This window comes from Leucopleurus acutus, assembly GCF_964270905.1.
Source record: "Leucopleurus acutus genome assembly, chromosome: 2".
Classification (NCBI taxonomy): Eukaryota; Metazoa; Chordata; class Mammalia; order Artiodactyla; family Delphinidae; genus Leucopleurus; species Leucopleurus acutus.
In genome coordinates, this window is record NC_139143.1 from 41,888,606 (window position 1) to 41,911,872 (window position 23,267).

The following is a 23,267-nucleotide window of genomic DNA, read 5'->3' on the forward strand; positions in this document are numbered from 1 at the left end:
TTGAGAGGCAAATTTTGCTCCCCTATACAGACTATTCTAGTTGTATGTTTATAATTACCAAAAGCAGGAAGAACCATCATATTTCCCTCTGTATCCTCAACACCCAACACAATGACTAAAAAATAGTTAGTGCTTTGTTATACGCTTTCTTGCGTTGTGTAAGAATCCATTTACCATGGAGAATTGTCTACAGAAAGCCAGAAGTGGTTCTACTAAGTACTCAGAAAAGTCCAGTAGCATGATGAACAGTCCGGTACCATGAATAGCATAGGAGCAACTGTCATTCCTAAAAACCTCCTTCATCTCAACATGGAGAGTAGAGGTGGACAACAGAATAGTACCTCCCCATTCACCTGCAGACCACAGTCTCAGCCTGAGCAGTGAGAAGTCCAGTTAGATTCACTCTTATCTACCCTTCCTGTACTTTCTCTTTTCCCAGTCTTCCTCAGATCTCAGATGGGTGTCCAAACTCCTATAACAAAAGTTATAAAAATAAGTCTAAATAAAAACCATAATAAAAATAAGCTTAAATGAGTTTTGTGACTGGTGCTGCTGGGAGAGCAGGTAACAGAACAAAAACCAACTAACCATTTTTCAGGACCAGAGGGAGAGATCTTAACACCTCTGAGACCTCAGGGTCAACTACAGAAAAGCCAGTAAACCATGCTGCATTGGCCAAAACCACAGCGGACATACCCCATTACTCATCTGGTCCAAATTATCACACCCCCATCTCTGTAGTGACAAAAATAGCCACTATAAATAAACCCGCTAGAGTCTAACAACCATAGGCCAGTGCAATGGGAGAGGGGGCTGACAGCGAAACCAGTTCTAATTTTCGTTTCCACGCACTCTGCTAGCGTTCTGCGTGCAACCCACTGGACTGAGAAAAGGTCTTCAAAATGGATATCGCCATCTGTTTTTCGAAACGTCATTATCCAAGGCTTTTGCTTCTCCCACCAATTTTTAGCTTTTTCATTGCTCTTCAACGTGTCTACAAGATTTGAACAAGAGCATGGAGAGAAATGAAGCTGAAACGAGATCGTTTCACTCCTTGCTACTCTCGGCAAATGCGTTGGTGAGGGAGGAGCGCAGCGAGGGAGTGGGCAGAGCACCAGCCGAGGGCAGATGCTCTGATCCCGGGCCTCACCACTGACTGGCAATCTACTTGCTTCTCTCAGCCTTGGATTTCTCATCGGTGAACTAAGGGACTTGGATTAGATCATCTTTAACACCCCTTCCAGTTCTGAAATTCCAGGATTCCATCAGGTTTTAACTGTTGAAAGAAAAGTAACTGAGGGGGATGGGCAGTTGGTCTGATTGTTTTTATTTTAAACTGTACATGAATTTAATTACTCGAGCTCTCCCTGGACTACTATAAGGGCAGATCAAAAGCTGACTGAACTAGCCAGGGGCTCTGAGGACCTACCAGGCAGTTTTAGGAGTTTTCTTAAGAAGAGATTAAAAACTGTAGACTGAAGGTAGGAGGGAGGAAGAAAATCTGTTTCAGATTTGAGCAGCTGCCTCACTGACAGTTAAAGGACTTTCGAGTTAATCAGGTTTTCTTTTGTAATTAATATAACAGCATCTGCATATGGGGCTGCCGGAAGGTAACAGCACGGCCTCCCGGCTGGAGCGCTTTAACCCTGCCAACTCTGGCTGCAGGAAAATTCAGATTGTCTTCAATGCAAGCCAAGACTTCTTTTTTTCTTGATGATTCTTAAAAACAGATTATCTTGATTTGGGTTACTTCTAAACGAACGTTTCAAACTACAAGGAGGAGAGCAGCTAAAGCAGCAACGCATTTTGTTTATCTGTTTTAGATAATGAAGGGGAACGAAATATATCATCCCAAAATATGCCTCTTTGACATATTATTTTGAACAGGTTATTTTTACAAAACAGACACAGGTGAAGCTCTGGAAACTGAGAAGTTACCCTTTCGTAAGAGACATATTTAAAAGAGAAATCTCCATTTGTAAGGGGGTCTTCCTCCAGTACCAGGAAGAGGAGGGCTCAAAATATCTAGAAACTCTTATCAATGCAGAAAGCAACCACTTAAAACTGCATAACCACCTTACCCTTCTTTACTGTGCTTTTCCTGATAAATGCCCATAAATGACTCCCCCCACCTCACCCCACCCCAGTAGTGTTTTATCTTTAGCTGGAAATCGTATTTAAGGTAGTGGCTCGGGCCATTTTGGAGTCACGCAGTTTTTCCAGGGTATCTCCCACGTGTACAGGAGGTACACATGTTATTAAATTTCTGGTTGTTTCTCTCCCAATAATCTTTTTATAACAGGGGTGTCTCGGCCAAGAACCTAGAAGGGTAAAGGGAAAATTATTTTTCCTCACCCACAATAATATTTACTGAGCCCTTTCTAAGTACATCACTTTATTTGCCCCATTTCATTTAATGCTCACAATTCTACCAGACATAAACTATTATTATCCCCATTTGTAGATGAGGAAGCAGTAGCTTAAAAGGCAAAACAGAACAAAAAAGAAGCCATGTTTCTCCATTTCTCTAAGCAGATAAAAAGTGGAACACAGGGCAGAGCAGGAACTGTTCTTAAGTCTCAGGGGGCCAGGTGAATACTTAATGGTAAACAATGTCCCTGAAGGGTGGCAGAATATGCCATCCCCCAGAATGCCACTTTGGCGTAAGGATTATTTTGAGCTAAAGGCACTCGACAAACAGCAGGTATAAGAAGGGCACTCTGACCGACCTCCCCTTTATCTTCCTGAAAGCAAGATAAAACCCCCATTGGGAAGATGTCCTCCCTATAACAGAAGGAAAGCAAAATTCGTTATCACCAGAGACTGGGAGTCGAGATCAAGAAAAATCTGTACAAATAAGCCTTGTTAAACTAGCCAGTACCTTCCTAGTTACTTTCCCACCGTTAACTTCCCTAGCTCAAGCCCCTCTGTCTTGTCACGCTTTCATAATTTCTTTGTCCACTTCAACTCTGTTTCTTTGGGTCTTCATTCTTTTGTGAGGACTCCCATGTACATGTAAAATTTAACAAAGTGCTTATGCTTGTCTCCTGTTTATCTGTCTTATGTCAGTTTAATTCTTAGGCCCAGCTGGAGATAAGAAGAAGATAGAGGAGAAATTCTTCCTCCTCCACCTGCCCTACCTCACTTTCTCCCAATGTGGGGACAAACACAACTCAGTAGTTGTAGGACCCCAATTTAAAGCAGACTGACAGAGTCCTTACAAAAACTGCCCAAGACGATGAGGCCTGGGAGAAAAAAACAGCATTACCACTATCGGGTGAACACCTTTTAAAAATGTTATTGTTATTCTACCCAACAGCTCTAGAGTCCCTTTTCTAAAAGAAACAGTAGGTACTTTTCAGAGAAACTGAACCCCTCATCAGTTAGTCTGTATTACCCTTTGGGTTGAGGTTAAGATTATTCTAAAGAGGAAGAATTGGCGGGAAGTAATGTTAATGACTTCTTATTTATTTATTGAATTCTTGAATTTTATTTTTTTATACAGTAGGTTCTTATTAGTCATCAATTTTATACAATGTTTATAATGACATTTTATACATGTCAATCCCAATCGCCCAATTCATCCCACCACCACCCCCACCCCCACCGCTTTCCCCCCTTGGTGCCCATTCTTTTGTTCTCTACATCTGTCTCTCAATTTCTGCCGCGCAAATCGATTCATCTGTACCATTTTCCTAGGTTCCACATATATGGGTTAATATACGATATTTGTTTTTCTCTTTCTGAGTTACTTCACTCTGTATGACAGTCTCTAGATCCATCCACGTCTCTACAAATGACCCAATTTCGTTCCTTTTAATGGCTGAGTAATATTCCATTGTATATATGTACCACAACTTCTTTATCCATTCGTCTGTCGATGAGCATTTAGATTGCTTCCATGACCTGGCTATTGTAAATAGTGCTGCAATGAACATTGGGGTGCATGTGTCTTTCTGAATTATGGTTTTCTCTGGGTATATGCCCAGTAGCAGGATTGCTGGATCATATGGTAATTCTGTTTTTAGTTTTTTAAGGGACCTCCATACTGTTCTCCATAGTGGCTGTATCAATTTACATTCCCACTAACAGTTCAGGAGGGTTTCCTTTTCTCCATGCCCTCTCCAGCATTTGTTGTTTGTAGATTTTCTGATGATGCCCATTCTAACTGGTGTGAGGTGACACCTCATTGTAGTTTTGATTTGCATTTCTCTAATAATTAGTGATGTTGAGCAGCTTTTCATGTGCTTCTTGGCCATCTGTATGTCTTCTTTGGAGAAATGTCTGCTAAGGTCTTCTGCCCATTTTTTGGATTGGGTTGTTTGTTTTTTTAATATTGAGCTGCAAGAGCTGTTTATATACCTTAGGGATTAATCCTTTGTCCATTGATTCATTTGCAAATATTTTCTCCCATTCTGAAGGCTGTCTTTTCATCTTGTTTATGGTTTCCTTTGCTGTGCAAAAGCTTTTACGTTTCATTAGGTCCCATTTGCTTATTTTTGTTTTTATTTCCATTACCCTACGAGGTGGATCAAAAAAGATCTTGCATGATTTATGTCAAAGAGTGTTCTTCCTATATTTTCCTCTAAGAGTTTTATAGTGTCCAGTCTTACTTTTAGGTCTCTAATCCATTTTGAGTTTATTTTTGTGTATGGTGTTAGGCAGTGTTCTAATTTCATTCTTTTACATGTAGCTGCCCAGTTTTCACAGCACCACTTATTAAAGAGACTGTCTTTTCTCCATTGTATATCCTTGCCTCCTTTGCATTGACTAGTTGACCATAGGTGAATGGGTTTATCTCTGGGCTTTCTATCTTGTTCCATTGATCTATGTTTCTGTTTTTGTGCCAATACCATATTGTCTTGATTACTGTAGCTTTGTAGTATAGTCTGAAGTCAGGGAGTCTGATTCCTCCAGCTCCGTTTTTTTCCCTCAAGACTGCTTTGGCTATTTGGGGTCTTTTGTGTCACCATACAAATGTTAAGATTTTTTGTTCTAGTTCTGTAAAAAATGCCATTGGTAATTTGATAGGGATTGCATTCAATCTGTAGATTGCTTTGGATAGTATAGTCATTTTCACAATATTAATTCTTCCAATCCAAGAACATGGTATACCTCTCCATCTGAGAGGTATACCTCTCCATCTCCTCCATCTGAGGAGGTATACCTCCTCATCTTTAATTTGTTTCATCAGTGTCTTATAGTTTTCTGCATACAGGTCTTTTGTCTCCCTAGGTAGGTTTATTCCTAGGTATTTTATTCTTTTTGTTGCAGTGGTAAATGGGAGTGTTTCCTTTATTTCTCTTTCAGATTTTTCATCATTAGTGTATAGGAATGCATTAATTTTGTATCCTGCAACTTTACCAAATTCATTGATTAGCTCTAGTAGTTTTCTGTTGGCATCTTAAGGATTCTCTATGTATATTATCATGTCATCTGCAAACAGTGACAGTTTTACTTCTTCTTTTCCAATTTGTATTCCTTTTATTTCTTTTTCTTCTCTGATTGCCTTGGCTAGGACTTCCAAAACTATGTTGAATAATAGTCGTGAGAGTGGACATCCTTGTCTTGTTCCTGATCTTAGAGGAAATGCTTTCAGTTTTTCACCATTGAGACTGATGTTTCCTGTGGGTTTGTTGTATATGGCCTTTATTATGTTGAGGTAGGTTCTCTCTGTGCCCACTTTCTGGGGAGTTTTTATCATAAATGGGTGTTGAATTTTGTCAAAAGCTTTTTCTGCATCTATTGAGATGATCATATGGTTTTTATTCTTCAATTTGTTAATATGCTGTATCACATTGATTGATTTGCGTATATTGAAGAATGCTTGCATCCCTGGGATAAATCCCACTTGATCATGGTATATGATCCTTTTAATGTGTTGTTGGATTCTGTTTGCTAGTATTTAATTGAGCATTTTTGCATCTGTATTCATCAGTGATATTGGTCTGTAACTTTCTTTTTTTGTAGTATCTTTGTCTGGTTTTGGTATCAGGTTGATGGTGGCCTCATAGTATGAGTTTGGGAGGGTTCCTTCCTCTGCAGTTTTTTGGAAGAGTTTGAGAAGGATGGGTGTTAGCTCTTCTCTAAATGTTTGACAGAATTCACCTGTGAAGCCATCTGGTCCTGGACTTTTGTTTGTTGGAAGATTCTTAATCACAGTTTCGATTTCATTACTTATGATTGGTCTGTTCATATTTTCTATTTCTCCTGGTTCAGTTTTGGAAGGTTATACCTTTCTAAGAATTTGTCCATTTCTTCCAGGTTGTCCATTTTACTGGCATAGAGTTGCCTGTAGTAGTATCTTAGGATGCTTTGTATTTCTGCGGTGTCTGTGTAACTTCTCCTTTTTCATTTCTAATTTTATTGATTTGAGTCCTCTCCCTCTTTTTCTTGATGAGTCTGGCTAACGGTTTATCCATTTTGTTTATCTTCTCAAAGAACCAGCTTTTAGTTTTACTGATCTTTGCTATTGTTTTCTTTGTTTCTATTTCATTTATTTCTGCTCTGATCTTTATGATTTCTTTCCTTCTGCTAACTTTGGGTTTTGTTTGTTCTTCTTTCTCTAGTTCCTTTAGGTTTAAGGTTAGATTGTTTATTTGAGATGTTTCTTGAGGTAGGCTTGTATAGCTATAAACTTCCCTCTTAGAACTGCTTTTGCTGCATCCCACAGGTTTTGGATCATCATGTTTTCATTGTCATTTGTCTCTAGGTATTTTTTGATTGCCTCTTTGATTTCTTCAGTGATCTCTTGGTTATTTAGTAATGTATTGTTTAGCCTCCATGTGTTTGTGTTTTTTATGGTTTTTTCCCTGTAATTCATTTCTAATCTCATAACGTTGTGGTCAGAAAACATGCTTGATATGATTTCAATTTTCTTAAATTTTGAGTCTTGATTTGTGACCCAAGATGTGATCTATCCTGGAAAATGTTCCATGCGCAGTTGAGAAGAAAGTGTAATCTGGTGTATTTGGATGGAATGTCCTACAAATACCAATTAAATCTATCTTGTCTATTGTGTCATTTAAAGCTTGTGTTTCCTTATTAATTTTGTTTGGATGATCTGTCCATTGTTGTGAGGTGTTAAAGTCCCACACTATTATTGTGTTACTGTCGATTTCCTCCTTTATAGCTGTTAGCAGTTGCCTTATGTATTGAGGTGCTCCTACGTTGGGTGCATATATAATTGTTATATCTTCTTCTTGGATTGATCCTTTGATCATTAGGTAGTGTCCTTCCTTGTCTCTTGTAACATTCTTTATTTTAAAGTCTATTTTATCTAATGTATTGCTACTCCAGCTTTCTTTTTATTTTCATTTGCATGGAATATCTTTTTCCATCCCCTCACTTTCAGTCTGTATGTGTCCCTAGGTCTGAAGTGGGTCTCTTGTAGACAGCATATAGATGGATCTTGTTTTTGTATCCATTCAGCAAGCCTGTGTCTTTCGGTTGGAGCATTTAATCCATTCACGTTTAAGGTAATTATCGATATGTATGTTCCTATGACCATTTTCTGAATTAGTTTGGGTTTGTTTTTGTAGGTCCTTTTCTTCTCTTGGGTTTCCCACTTAGAGAAGTTCCCTTAGCATTTGCTGTAGAGCTGGTTTGGTGGTGCTGAATTCTCTTAGCTTTTGCTTATCTGTAAAGCTTTTGATTTCTCCATCGAATCTGAATGAGATCCTTGCCAGGGAGAGTAATCTTGGTTGTAGGTTCTTCCCTTTCATCACTTTAAGTAAATCATGCCACTCCCTTCTGGCTTGCAGAGTTTCTGCTGAGAAGTAAGCTGTTAACCTTATGGGAGTTCCCTTGTATGTTATTTGTCGTTTTTCCCTTGCTGCTTTCAATAATTTTTCTTTGTCTTTAATTTTTGCCAGTTTGATTACTATGTGTCTTGGCATGTTTCTCCTTGGGTTTATCCTGTATGGGACTCTCTGTGCTTCCTGCACTTGGGTGGCTATTTCCTTCCCCATGTTAGGGAAGTTTTCGACTATAATCTCTTCAAGTATTTTCTCTGGTCCTTTCTCTCTCTCTTCTCCTTCTGGGACCCCTATAATGCGAATGTTGTTGTGTTTAATGTTGTCCCACAGGTCTCTTAGGCTGTCTTCATTTCTTTTCATTCTTTTTTCTTTATTCTGTTCCGCAGCAGTGAATTCCACCATTCTGTCTTCCAGGTCACTTATCTGTTCTTCTGCCTCAGTTATTCTGCTATTGATTCCTTCTAGTGTAGTTTTCATTTCAGTTATTGTATTGTTCATCTCTGTTTGTTTGTTCTTTAATTCTTCTCGGTCTTTGTTTTTGTTTTTTTTTGCGGTATGCAGGCCTCTCACCACTGTGGCCTCTCCTGTTGCGAAGCACAGACTCCAGATGCGCAGGCTCAGCGGCCATGGCTCACAGGCCCAGCTGCTCCGTGGCATGTGGGATCCTCCCAGACCGGGGCACGAACCCGTGTCCCCTGCATTGGCAGGCAGACTCTCAACCACTGTGCCACCAGGGAAGCCCTCTCGGTCTTTGTTAAACATTTCTTGCATCTTCTCGATCTTTGCCTCCATTCTTTTTCTGAGGTCCTGAATCATCTTCACTATCATTATTCTGAATTCTTTTTTTGAAAGGCTGCCTATCTCCACTTCATTTAGTTGTTTTTCTGGGGTTTTATCTTGTTCCTTCATCTGGTACATAGCCCTCTGCCTTTTCATCTTGTCTGTCTTTCTGTGAATGTGGTTTTAGTTCCACAGGCTGCAAGATTGTAGTTCTTCTTGCTTCTGCTGTCTGCCCTCTGGTGGATGAGGTTATCTAAAAGGCTTGTGCAAGTTTCCTGATGGGAGGGACTGGTGGTGGGTAGAGCTGGCTGTTGCTCTGGTGGGCAGAGCTCAGTAAAACTTTAATCCACTTGACTGCTGATGGGTGGGGCTGGGTTCCCTCCCTGTTGGTTCTTTGGCCTGAGGCAACCCAACACTGGAGCCTACCTGGGCTCTTTGGTGGGGCTAATGGCAGACTCTGGGAGGGCTCATGGCAAGGAGTACTTCCCAGAACTTCTGCTGCCAGTGTCCTTGTCCTCACGGTGAGATAGAGCCACCCCCCGCCTCTGCAGGAGACCCTCCAACACTAGCCGGTAGGTCTGGTTCAGTCTCCCCTGGGGTCACTGCTCCTTCCCCTGGGTCCCGATGCACACATTACTTTGTGTGTGCCCCCCAAGAGTGGAGTCTCTGTTTCCCCGAGTCCTGTTGAAGTCCTGCAGTCAAATCCCACTAGCCTTCAAAGTCTGGTTCTCTAGGAATTCCTCCTCCCGTTGGCAGACCCCCAGGTTCGGAAGCCTGACGTGGGGCTCAGAACCTTCCCTCCAGTGGGTGGACTTCTGTGGTATAAGTGTTCTCCAGTTTGTGAGTCACCCACCCAGCAGTTATGGGATTTGATTTTATTGTGATTGCACCCCTCCTACCATCTCATTGTGGCTTCTCCTTTGTCTTTGGATGCGGGGTATCTTTTTTGGTGAGTTCCCGTGTCTTCCTGTCAATGATCGTTCAGCAATTAGTTGTGATTCTGGTGTTCTCGCAAGAGGGCGTGAGAGCACGTCCTTCTACTCCACCATCTTGAACCAATCTCTCGTTAATGACCTTTTGATGTCTCTAGTGACCCATTAGGTTAGATACGTTGCTTAAATTGTTTTTGGAGTAATGGATTTATATCATCACACTCTCCTTCTTGCCTGTTTTCCATCCCAGTCAATAATATGAGTGAAAGCCGGGTAAGGTATAGTCCATGGCCAAGGAGGGAAGGCACTATATGGAATAAATGAAATGGAACTCTATCTTTGCCTTATCCTATTCTTGAAACTCCTAAGGTTGATGGGGCTTCAGAGTCAATTCAGGTCTCAACAGAGTTACTACTGCAATACTTGTTCCTGATACCCAAGGATTTCCCTCCTTTGGTAAAATTTTTTACCTCACCTTTAACACTGAACTTGAAGTCCTCTCTGAAAGTGAGTTAAATACAAAGGATTTTATATAAGTCACTGAAGTAATCAGTGACACAAATATGCATTTCCACAAATAAGTAGTGATGTTTTATTTGTTATTAACTACATGTGCCAAGAGTACAGAACAAATCCTAAATTGAGAAATGAACATTATACAGTCTTTCTACTACAATCAATTCTACGACAAGCTTCAAAATATTGAGCTACAAAAACCCCAGGAGCTGAGAGAGAAATAATTCTGCCAAGAAGCATTTATTTATCATTCCCAAACAAGCTCTCTGACCTTCAGCTAAATTTAAAGGATTCTGAATTTTAGAAGGGGCATCCCCATTTAAGGAAAACATATGCTTAGGGAGTCTGGGTTTCAGAATCTTCAGGACCAAATAATATAAGGTATTTTGGTTGAAGGGGATGGTTTTTGGAGATTAGAGATGGAAATGTACTCAAGCAGCTAAAGCTCTTGTTGGAAGCTGAAAGTCAAGCTGGCAGAAACGTCACTCAAGTTATCCTACCTGGTGGTCGTGTTAAGATCTTGAACAGCTTTTGAAAAGCAGACTGTACTGGTACCTGGGAAGGGGACATAACCTCCCCCCACCCTTTCCCCTGCCCATACCCCCCCCCCCCCGCCGCAGGGCTTATATGTCCTGGGAGCCACGTGACATGAAGAGACCATACTCAGCAGCCTGCTGACAAGTTCCCTTCTGGGAGAAACTGCTCCTGAGGCTGGTCGAGCTGCAGAGGGAATAGAAAGGCAGCTGGCAGCTGAAGCTGTAATTTACGGGATGCAGAGATGGAAGCAGTTCTTCGAGAAAGCCGACCCCATGCTTCACTCAGGGCTTAGTTTCTGTCATTTGGAAGGCAGCTTCTTTCAGCTAGTTACCATTAAGAATGATCCAATGGTGGGAATGTGTTAAAAATGACACAGGAACCACCTGAAAGGGGGGCTTACTCACTGGACTGGGGACAATTTAAGCATAAAATTTTTTTTAAATGATAATAAGAAATTATAATCCATTGAAAAAATTCAGAAGTCCCACACTGATATAAATAAATAATAAACAAACAATGGAAAAGGAATGCTCTAACTTTGCAAATACCAACTAAGAAATATAGAAGAAATAGTGGATAGAAAAACCACCACTGAGGCAGGTGGGCGTTGTCAATGGATGCTAGGTCTAGTGGAGGGAGGCATTTTCAGGAACAAGATCATCCGTGAAACCTTAGAACACCTTCCCACAAAAGACTAATCAATTGCAAAAGGAAAAAGTGTGCCTTTAAGGTGGAGAAATCTAAAGGACACCAACATGACCAGAGATCAAGCTTAACATCTCCAAGGGTGGGTGGGCTGACAACATGTACCCCTGATGTGACTGCACATCACGTCATTTCTGTGCCTAGTCCTGCTGAGAGCTCATGACCTGAGTCTAGTCATGAGGAAGCAGCTAGATCCAGGCTGAGGGTCATCCCATAGAATGTAAAGCCTGCTCTTTAAACCTGCCAAAGATATAAATGCCAGGGAAAGGCCGAGAGACTGTCCACATTCAGGGAGTCTGAAGACACATGATAACTAAATGCAACATGTGCTCCTGGACAGGATCCTGGATCAAAAGAAAAAGACACGACTGGGGCAGTTGGCAAAACTTAAATGGGGTCCGTGGACTGGATGGTAATACTGACTCACTGTTGATTTCCTGATTTGGGAAGTTGAGTGCTGATAGCATGTCCTTGTTTGGGAGAAATGCACACTGGAAGTGTTTAGAAGAGATAAGACAACCTATCTAGAGCTCACTTTCACAAGGTTCCGAAAAATATATACATATATTATAATAGAAAGAGAGAGATTAGGTGATGGGGCAAATGCAATAAAATCTTAACAACTGGAGAACCTGTGTGGAGTGGGTATGAGAACTCTTTGTACTGTTCTGGTGACATTTACATAAATTTGAAATTATTTCAAAATAATTTTTAAAATATTGGCCAAAAAGATAACCAGCAAAATGTATCCAGGTCTGGATCTCAGAGAAAAGAGATTAAGAGATAGAATTTTATTCATCAAAAAAACTGGGCTTCCCTGGTGGCGCAGTGGTTGAGAGTCCACCTGCCAATGCAGGGGACACGGGTTCATGCCCCGGTCTGGGAAGATCCCACATGCCGCGGAGCGGCTGGGCCCGTGAGCCATGGCCGCTGAGCCTGTCCGGAGCCTGTGCGCGTCCGGAGCCTGTGCTCCGCAACGGGAGAGGCCACAACAGTGAGAGGCCCGTGTACCGCAAAAAAAAAAACCCAGCAGGTAAAAAATACATCATATACAGTAATAATACAATTTAAACAATAAGTTTCTTCACTGTCGCCACTTCTGTCCTGCACATTACCTTCTTTCTCCTCAATCTTCCTGTGATCATTTTCTGATGCCAGTTCTGAGTCTGGGGAGTCCAAGGCACTCATCTAAACAAGTAGTTCAGGATCAGATTTAGAAGCCAAGTCCTCGAGACTAAGCAGTATAGACAAACACCCACTCCAGGACAGGACACTTTGATGAAAGTTACCTATAACCATCCAGTGCATTGAACAAGAAGCCACCAGAAGAAGCTTGACCTTGCACTGCCTACAGCGGCCTCCTGATGTGCAGCAGTAGGGAACACACCTCCACCTCTTCTGCAGCTCAGGCCTCTTTATCACAGGCCAACTAACTACTTTTATCCTCGACTAACCAACCACGTTTCCAAGTTGCAACAGCAGAACTTCTCCACTTCTCTCCATGGAATATGAGCCAGCAGAGCAGGCCAATTGTTCAAGCAGGAGAAACTGACATAGGTTTCCCCAGGGGACTTCTTATATGCCAAAAGAATAAGAATGACTTCTCCTACTAGCTGTTTTCCCCCAAATTCTTCATTCCTTTTTGCCCCTACATATCTCCATAATATTAAAAGTTCAGGCTACAGTATATTGCACAGAATATTCCTAAAAAGTAAGCTCCATATTGGTTCAGTCACTGTCCCTGTAATTTGAATAAAAACAGAGTTTTATTCAAATTAGTCTTGTTATCCAGTTGCTTTTATGATACGGCCTTACTTAATCTTTAGTCTGGAAAGCTTGGCTTAACCAAGAAAATCCTGGGAAATATAATTCTCTCCCATTATATAAACTAGAAAGGGTAAAATCTGTCTGGCATAAATAACACACTGAAGTCTTAATCTGATGAAGCTAAAATTAGACCTTTTTTTATATCTGAGTAAAATAAAAGTGATAAAAGCATTTTTTAAAAAAGAAGTATGAGGGTTTTTTTTTTTAATAGTCAAGGGCTTTTATGAATACATAAGCTATTACTATTCTTTGGGATAGTTTTGATGTCTTATTAAACAAGTGAAAAGCAAAACAATCCTCAAGTTCTACTTCCCATCTTCCTGCCCAGAGAACACCACCCCAGGGAACGGAAGCACATTATAAAGCCCAACTCCAAAGACTTGTGGTCAAAAGGTTCCCGCGGCCACATGGCACCCCACAGGCTGGGGACACGTCCAAACCACTCACACTGCACACTGCCTACTAAATACGACAGAGAAGGCACCGCATGTGATGGGCAATTCAACCAGGGTCCCACAGGGGATTCTGATGAGTCCCCATGCTCTGACCAACTTTCCTTCAGAGAGTTTTGGTTTGGACTTTGGAGGAATACTATCTATAAGGAGACTTTCTCAGAGAGGCTGATTTATAGCTTTAAGCAAGGGGGCACATAACCACTGCTACATCTGTTCTCCTCTGTTAAAAGTGTCAAGTTCCAGGATCCCCAAGATTACCAGACTCCCCATTTGGCAAAGAATGGAATCAATTTTCAAGCATGGGGTGGCCTATACTTAGACTGAAAATCCTACAGGGGACTCCAGTCAGACCTCTGAGAGTCGTGAAAGAAAAGCTGCATCTTTCACAGGGACTCTACACTCTTGTTATGAATGACACCATTCAGATTCCCTGGACCACGCAGGAAGCAAAACCCACTATCCCTAGAGGTGAACTATTTTCCTACAAAAAGTAAAGAGCAAATTCACCTTAGGTCTTAAAACAGTTAGGGAAAAAACCGCATCCACCCACACTCCTCACACGCTTCATATTGGCATCCCTGTGAGTAACCTCTGATGAAGATAAAAGATACTCTAACAACAATCTTCATGAGTGCATTCTGCTTCTGAACCATGCAAACAAGACAATTATAGTTATTCCATCCCAGAGACAGACTGGGGCTAGTTTTCCTGTACTGTTAGAAAGTTAGTAAAGCATCTCAACTACTGTTTTTATCAATGCCATTTAATCTTAGAATTTCTCATATGCCTTATCCTCCTGTCCTCAAAGACTAATGGTTAAGCAGGAAACCAATGTGTAGGAAATCCTCTAGAGGGAACATGATGAAACACTAATCCTTCTTTCTTTCATTCTAACATTCTAGCACCTAACATCTAACAACATTCTAACGTGTTAGAATTCTAACAATTCTAACATCAGCTTAGAATTTAAAATATCAATTAGTTGGACAATGTTTCACCATTGTGTGTCCTGTACCCAGTACAAAGTTAGGCATTAATAAAGATTTGTTGAGTGAATGAATATTTACTTCCCATATCATGGTGAAGCTCCGGTATTGCATGCAACTCATTCTTTGGGACATGAAAATCATTCTTTGGGATACTAGCAGCTCCAGCCTAATGAGTCATCTATCAAATGCTTATCATTGTTCTGTTTTCGGGGCCAAGAGAGGAAAATCTTGGCAAAGATACACAATCCCATATCTTTCATGGGGGAAAAATTGCCCTTCTGGAGTGGAAAAAAACATTATTCCAATATCTACCAGATATGTAAACGATCTAACAGATACTTGCCTGTTATGTACAAAGCACTATGGTAGATCACTCTTTACCCTTAGGAGTTCACGATCTAGTAAGCGAGATAAGACAAATCTATCCATAGCTATCATATGAATAAATAAATAAAAACATGACCTGTATGTCCAGAGCCTATAGGAATTGAGCAATAGGTTTAAGGTGAAATTCATATTTCCCTTTACTTCAGTAACATATTTTTTGAGGTTTTAGTTTCAAAAGATTGCTTTTGAGAAGTGCATTTATTGCAGGAAGATTCTTTGTTGACTTAACATAGTGAGACAGAGAAGCATGGAGAAATAAATGCTGATGACTGGAAAGTGGACAGAGCATAACAAAATCTAAAGACCAGATGGATTTTTATTTAAATCCATGCTTTCTTTAAATGCTACTTGCAAGGCTGAAGAACTAACCATATTGAAATCAGTAATGCCTTTTAAGACTAAACTAAACATATTAAAAATTATAATAATCTTAAAGGTAATAATGTCTTTTCTTTCAAGAGCAGGCAGAATTATCCAAGCCTTTTTAGTAGTGCGCTGCCCCGTGCCATGGGAAACAGATTATCCTAGCAAAGGAAGATTAGGAAGGGGAAAGGAAAGGGACTGGAAATTGGTATAAAAGGCTTGAGTAGGTAGTGTCACATTATACTCACTCAATCAGATAAAATCTCCCACTGAAGTAGATTATGGTTCCATGTCAAGCTATGGAGCCTGGGTTATGACTCACTTGTAACGTAATCTCTCCATTGCCAGAGTGCATTTTCTATTCCCATGGCCAGATCAGGAAAGAACAAGGGAGGAGTCACAGAAGCAGAACGGGACTGGGAGCTTAGAGACCTGGGCCTAAATCTGGCTTCAGCTCAAAACTGTTCTGTTCCTCATTCCATTCATCACTCCTCTTATTCTTCCCCCGATCCCCCGTTCCAGCCTCCTAATCTAATGTTCACCAAGTACATACACACACACATTCAAATGTCACGTATGTTTAGTACTAACTATATGCCTGTGCTAAGTGCTTTAATGTATATTATCTCTAAATATCACAACAACTTTGTGAGGTGACATTATCACTCCCATTCTATTTATTTATTTAGATATAATTCACATATCATAAAACTCACACTTTTAAACCACACAATGTAGTGGTTTCTTGCATATTCACAAAGTTGTACAACCATGACCACTATCTAATTCTAGAACATTTTTATTGCCTAGGAAGAAATCCCATACCCATTAGCAGTATTCCTCATTTTCCTCTCCTCCCACCCCCTGGCAATCACTAATCTACTTTCTGTCTTTATGAATTTGCCTGTTCTGGACATTTCAAATAGATGCACTCATATAATATGTGGCATTCTGTATCACTCCCATTTTACATATGAAGAAACCAAGACTCCAATAGGTTAAGTAACTTGCCCCAAGTCCCACGGTTAATAAAAGGCTGAACTAGAAGAGGAACTCAGGTCTGATTCAAGTGCTTGTGCTTGCTTTTGACTACTTTTTTTTTCCCACTTGTTACACCAGAAAACAATGGTGGTTAAAACTTTTGACTACTATATGCTGCTTCCATACAGGAAGAAAATTGAGAGAAAGTGAAAGTTTTAGATATAATTGGGGAAATGGGGTTTTGTTCATCTAAGGTAATACAGGTAACAAATAAGAATCACAGTTATAGCACCATCTCTGCTAAGCTTCTGTTGAAATGCTGAGGCAGCTCTTCTAAACAGATCATGGCAAATTACTAGAAAGCACACCCATCCCAGTCTCTGGCTGATTTACCCCACAACCGACTCCCCTCCACCCCTCAGCACCATGAAGATGGCAACTATAAGAAACCAGGCTGTAAAGAAAATCCTCTCTCCCAACTTTCCATCCCTTGCCCAGATGCCACTCTGCCACTTAAACTGTATTATCCATACAAATTTCTGTCTAACAAGTCCAAGAAAAATGTGCACTAGGGCTTTTCTTAAATAAATAAGTACACTAGTGCTTTTCTTCTCCCTTTTAATTCTGGCAACCAAAAGAGGGTGAAGGATGTTGGAGAAACGAAGTTGTTAGCAAACCAATGGCAAAGAGCTATAAAAACCTAAGAACTGTAACTCACATAAAATGCCTATAATCTACCTTTAGCTTTTTCCAATTTTTCTACTTTATATGTTGCGTATGCATATGGCTGAGATTAGATTACCCCTTTCTAGAGGGCCAGGTTCAGATCTTCCGATAGTCCTCTTCCTCCCTCATCCAACATAAACAAACAGGTGCACTGTAATGATAATTATATATTTTTTTTCTTTCTTAGCAGAAAACTATAGAAGGGGAAGACTGATCTCCACTAACCCAAGGCCAAGACCAATGTTTGTATTTACTTTTTAACCCCATTACCAGGGGCTCAAATGTTTATTGACTAGTAATAGCTAATACTTACACAGGCACTGTTCTAAACACATATACTAACTCCCAACAACCCTAGAGGCAACTACTATGATTATAATCCTCATTTCCAGATGAGAAAACCGTGGCACAGCGCCGTTGTGATCTGCCCAAGGTCACTCAGTTAGTAAGGAGCGGAACCAGGAAGAAAGGAATGTGGCACAGATTAAAGCATTCCAACTAAATACATTTAAGTCATTCCAATTTCTTAAAATTGAGAGGTTTATGATACACTGCAACAGCTTGGAACTCTACTAGATCATAAAACAAGAAAAATACTTCTCCCTCTGCTACTCTGTAGTACTCCACTCTGCCTGTCTTCAGAAGTGGTCAAAGCCTTTATCTCATTACTTCTGAACCCTCTGACAGAGGAAAATCAACAGATAGATGGGCTCTCATTCCCTATAGTTAAGCGAAAAGAAGGCCAGTGCTTTGGGAAGAAAAGGAGGAACTGAATCAAGGCGGTTTCACTTATAATTCAGTTTTCCCTGTACAGGCCGAGCTACTCTCATTTTAGATTCCACCTACTTTTTAACTTCTAAAACATCATGTACATTATATACTCACTACACTGCCCTCAGTGAATTCAAAACTGTGAAAATTAAGAAGGAAGCATTATTTGGGGGGTCGTTCCCATCTCTTTTGTGGTTAAAAGTGAAATAATAAAAATTTACAGTTAATCCATGATCTTCAATTGCTCAAATACCATACTACATCCAACCTAGAAGACACTTCCATTCTGAAACAATAATTAAAACCTTCAAAAGAGGTTTTAAGAATTGAGGTTAAGAATTGAGTGTTCCTTCGCTTAACATTTCAAGTTCCTATTAATCAGAAACCAACATTCACAGAAGAAAGTTGAGACAGTCTCTGAATGAACTTGACCTTCTAAAGATAGTCTGTAAAGGGAGAGAACAAGAGCTAGTTGTCTTTTTTTTTTTTTTTTTTTTTTGAGCTAGGTGTCTTTTAAGGAATGGTTTCTACTTTCTAACACAATCACCTAAACAGCTGGGAAAATGGCATCCCCAAAATATACATAGTAAGTGCCACCTCACTAACTTCTCCTGATGTTCTTTTCACCTCCAAAAATAAAACTGTCCACACTAAAGGAATGGAAGCATTTCATGGAACAAAATCAAATGGCTCCCAGTCCTGTCATCTGTACCCTCTCCTGGTTTTTATTTCAGATGGACAGACTCCAGAAGGTGAAGAGAGTTAAATACGAAAAGATTAGTTCATGATGCAGTCAACTAGAAAAGCCAATGAGGCAAAATACAAAGGTGCATTTGTAGTTCTTAAGTTGGCTTTTAAAGAATAAAAACAAGAGCCAGCCAAGGTGCCTTGAAAACCTCCGTCTCTCTGAGGTGAATCTACTCTCTGATTTTTTATCAGTAGTAATTCTAAAATAGTTGTTAAAAAAATTACAGCAACAGAGGGCTTTTTAAGATAAGCTATAAGAAAAACTTGTGAGCAGCAGGGAAGGCCGCTGGAAAGCATTGCTGAGGGAGAGGGTGAAAGTACACGTTCTGGGGCTCATCCCTGAAAACATCTGCCCTTCTCACCAATTGTTTTTGATAGCCTCACAGAAATTAGTCCCCTCTATGGGTCCATTTTAAGAATAACAAATCTCTGGGCAGAAGATGGCAAAACCACAACTTCAGAAAAGCTAGTTATCCCCCCTTGTCCCACTTATCCCATGAGGTAAAATAAAAGCTTTTTAATTTACATCCAGGCCAACTAAGTGGAATATCATCAATCAGAATCTTATTTTATCACCATTTCTGGAGTCTCAGACAAATTTAGGATATTAAACATGCAACTTTGGAAATATAGGGCCCAACACACAAACTCTGAAGAGTTTAAGAATTCACTGTATTCTACGCCTCATGTTCAAATTTGCTGTCAGCATCTAAATTAGTGTTTCTGAAAGTGTGCTTGCTGGCCCACTTGCGTCAGAATCCCTACCCATGGCTTGCGTTTAGATTCTTAGGACCCACCCACTAGACATAATCGATCTATGGGATAGAGCCTGAGATATTTTCAACATTAATCTTAATACACACTTTAGTTAGAGAATCACTCAATGAAACCCACTGACTGCTATACTGTCCCAAGGTATCTGTCTGCATGGGATGCCAGTCCCTTCTTCCATGCAACCTGTTATTTCCTAGTTAGACCAAGTAGTTATCAAACCCTCCAGTTCCCCACCAACAGCAGTTTAAGAGGAAGCAAGAAATTAGGAAAGGTCAAAAACGCTGCACGACTTTAAATGCTTTAGGGCCTCTAACACATCCCAGAGAGAATCAAGTCAAGTTTCAGGACCAAAAAACGATCCTTTCCCTGTCTAACTTCTTCACCCTAAACACAATCCGCATCTCTGGCAATTCCCTGGCACCCATCAGACATCCTTTCCTTTAGCGACCCCAGCCCCATTCCCCAGTACATTCCTTTCACAGAGTTGCCAAATGATTGATGCAAGCGTATTTCACATACATAGTCAAACACACAGACGCGCGCGCACACACACACACACACCGGACACACAAAATCCACTACAGTTCCCTGGCCTCCTAGGGCTCCCTGCCTACCGCCCGTCCTCCATCCCTCCATTCCACCATCCCTAACTGGGACTCTGACCACAACTGCTCATCCCCGAACTCAGAGCAACTTTCCTCACTCCAAGGCTTAACCTCCGCCCTCTCAAACTGGGGCCCTCCGCGCTCCCGCCCGTGCACAGCCCGGTCCCCTGGATCCTGCTCCTGGCACTCCTGCCTTCGGGCGCCCCTTGCCCTCTGGTCCCCGCGGCCGAGTCCCTGGAGCCCCTCCCCTCCCCCACCCCGAGAGATGCCCTCCCACGGCATCTCGGATCCGGCCAGCTCAGGCCCGGGGGCCTCGCCACGCGGCCCTTCTTCCACTTTCCGCCTCTTCCCGGGGTTGTTTGCAGGGGCAGGGGTGTGGCCCACCCTCAGTTTGCCTCTCCAGCCCTGTCTTCCTCACGGCTACCCTCCTTACCCGCCTGCAGCCCGATCTCGGCGACATCGCCAGCAGGGCCGCGCTCAGCCCCGCCGCCTTCCGTGGGGGAGGAGGGACAGCTGTGGTTGTGGGAGCCCTTGATGTCGCGGAAGAACTTCTGCGTTTCGCGCAGGTTCTGCCTCAGCCGTCCCAGGTAGCGGCGGTAGCGGCCAAAGCCCCGGCACAGCTCGCGGATCATTCCGCCGCCTCCCGGGCCGGGACCCGAGACCGGCTCGCTCCCCCACGGCACCCCGTCGCCCTCCATCGCCTCAGCCTGCTCTGCCTTCGCGGCTTGGTGCCCGGCCCTCTGGTCCGGCTCCCCTCCTCCCGCCCCCCAGTGCTTAGGGCAGGAGGAATCCGCCTCCTGACGCCCCCGCCTGCAGTCGGCCGGGTTCCCAACCTCCGTCACCGCCGTTGAAAACAAACCAAACCGCAGTGCGCTGCGAACGGAACCTTTATCTCCACTATCCAGAGGAATGAGGGAACGATCACCGGAGCACCCCGTCACTGCGGGGTCTCCTGGGACTTGTAGTCTGGGCCGGGGCCGAGCTCCAAAACCTGGAGACTGTGGATGCGACCGACCGCCCTTTGGTATACATCTCCCCCGTTCTCACACAGAGCTCACACGCTCTTTCCGACTTAAAAACATGTTCCTGCTCCCTACAGAAGTGTCCCTGAGGAGAGAGAGCACCTGCAGAACCCGGACTCCTGCAGAAGTAGGGGTGCCTTACTGAAATCAGAGCGAAAGATTTTAATAGCAAAGAAAAGTAAGGAAACAAGACTGAGGCTAGTACTGTCTCCATGGCTACCCTAAATGACTCTCACTTTCCAATACAGTAGATACTGGGGAAGCGGCTGAAAATACCACGGAAATAGGGAAACCCCTCATGTCTGCATTGCATTCTCCTTTTCAGACTTTCCTTCTCCAGGTGTGGAAGGGGGGTTGTAGAAGGGTCGTTAAAGAGCTGTAAGCTGAAGTTTAGTTGGTTTCTTGAAGAGAGAGACCGAGCTGGGTAAGGGGAAGTTGAGGTTAGTAGCCTTCCAAACCAGTTCTGATTATCTTAATTTGGTTTCTGCTAATATGGAAGACTTCTAGTGACATGGACTGTGATGGAGCCTGGGACACAATTAGGAATAAAACAAAACTTGACAACCACTTCTTTTTCACTTCCTGCTTTCTTTCTCCTCTTCTCCAGGCACAGAGCCCTCCTGTCTTTCTTGCTGTGGAAAGACCCCATCTTCTACCCAGGCCAGATGTCTTTTCCCACAGGCTGGATAGTGTAGTCCCCCAGCAGAATTTAAGAGGAGACTTGAGTTTGAGTCTGAACTTCTCCAATGCCTTGCCTTGAGACCTGTGAAGTAAGGGTTTGGGCTAGTTGATCTTTATGCCCCCTAAAATTTTGTGAGTTTTGCTTCAAAATGTTTGCTTTAGTCTTCCAACCTCTCATTCCTTGAGTGCAAGTGCTCTTAGCTTATTGATGTTGTGATAATTGGGTTAATTCCATGTAAAATGGGAAGGTTTTACCTATCCAGGGGCTTTTAGTATTGTATAAAAAGGGGTCACTGGCTCACATGAATCTCTACTTGGTAAATGCGTGTGAAGTCTGCCCCTAAGGAGGAACTTCAAATTCCTTCTCATGTTCTCCTTCCCTTTTACTTGCTTACGTATTCTCCATTTGTCATTCTTTATCTTTGAAGACCCCTTCAAAGACCATTGCAACCCCTAAAAGGCTCAGTGAAACAAATGAAAATACAAAATGAAAAGTTTAATGCAAGATGGTTTATACTACTTTTTAGAAGTGGTGTAACAAAGCAATGTGTGATGATTTGCCACACACAGTAATTTCTAGCAAAGGAGATCAGATGAGAGAGTAGTTGAGCTGGAGTTGTCCAAAAAAGGAATTGGGAATTAACATCTTGAAGAAGGGGTGAAACATGGCTAGGTGGAAGTAATCAGGGAGAGCATTCTGTAAGGTAAAGTTCATGGAGCTCATCCTTTTAAAAACTATTCATTAGTTCTTTATTTCTAAAGTAAGTACAGTAAGTCCCCTAAATACCAACGAGTTCCATTCTGAGAGCACGTTCGTAAGTCCAATTTGTTTGCAAGTCCAACAAAGTTAGCCTAGGTACCCAAATAACACAATCGGCTATATAGTACTGTACTGTAATAGGTTTATAGTACTTTTCACACAAATAATACATAAAAAACAAACAAACAAAAAATAAAACATTTTTAATCTTACAGTACAGTACCTTGAAAAGTACAGTACCTTGAAAAGTACAGTAGTACAGTTCAATAGCTGGCATACAGGGGCTGGCATCGAGTGAACAGGCAAGAATTATTGACTGGAGGAGGGAGAGGAGGTGGGAGGTGGGAGATGGTAGAGCTGAAAGATCATCAGCCATAGGAGACGGAGGGCAAGCTGCAATTTCACTCACACCTGACATTGATGGAATGTCACATTCGCATCTTTGAAAGTTCACAACTTGAAGGTTCGTATGTAGGGGACTTACTGTAATATAGGACTATGGTATAAAATTCAAATGGTGCAAAAGTTATGCAAGGGAAAACTAAGTCTTCCTATTACTCCCTGTCTCCCAGCCACTTAGTTCCCCTCCCAGGAGGTAACTACTGTTGCAGATGTAGATACTATATAAATATATTTTTTAAAACACAAATATAGCATACTATACTTACTCTATTCTGCCCTTACAGACTCTTCCACAGCAGAACATAAAGATCTGCCTCATCCTTTTTGACTGTATATTATACTACCATATGGATTGGGATGTTTTAATTAACAGGTCCTCTGTTGATGGACCGTTAGGTTTTGTGCGGTCTTCTGGTATTATGAACAATGCTGCAGTAACTAACCTTTTACACACATGATTTTTAATATGTGTATGTCTCATCTCCATTTTTGATCTGCTGGGGAAAGTGATCAATTTTTTCCTGCTACTTAAAACTTTAAAGGGTGTGAA

General features: G+C 41.7%; 1 protein-coding gene across 1 annotated transcript in view; it reads right to left on the minus strand.

Moving 5' to 3' along the window:
* Nucleotides 1-20,550, minus strand: part of DSTYK (dual serine/threonine and tyrosine protein kinase) — a gene marked incomplete at its 5' end in the record, with an annotated part of 54,131 nt that extends 33,581 nt beyond the window's left edge. The window contains one exon of the mRNA XM_082833750.1: nt 20,286-20,550. Coding sequence (XP_082689876.1) covers nt 20,286-20,550 — 265 coding nt within the window. The remainder of the gene's footprint in view (nt 1-20,285) is intronic.
* Between the last annotated feature and the right edge of the window lie 2,717 nt (nt 20,551-23,267).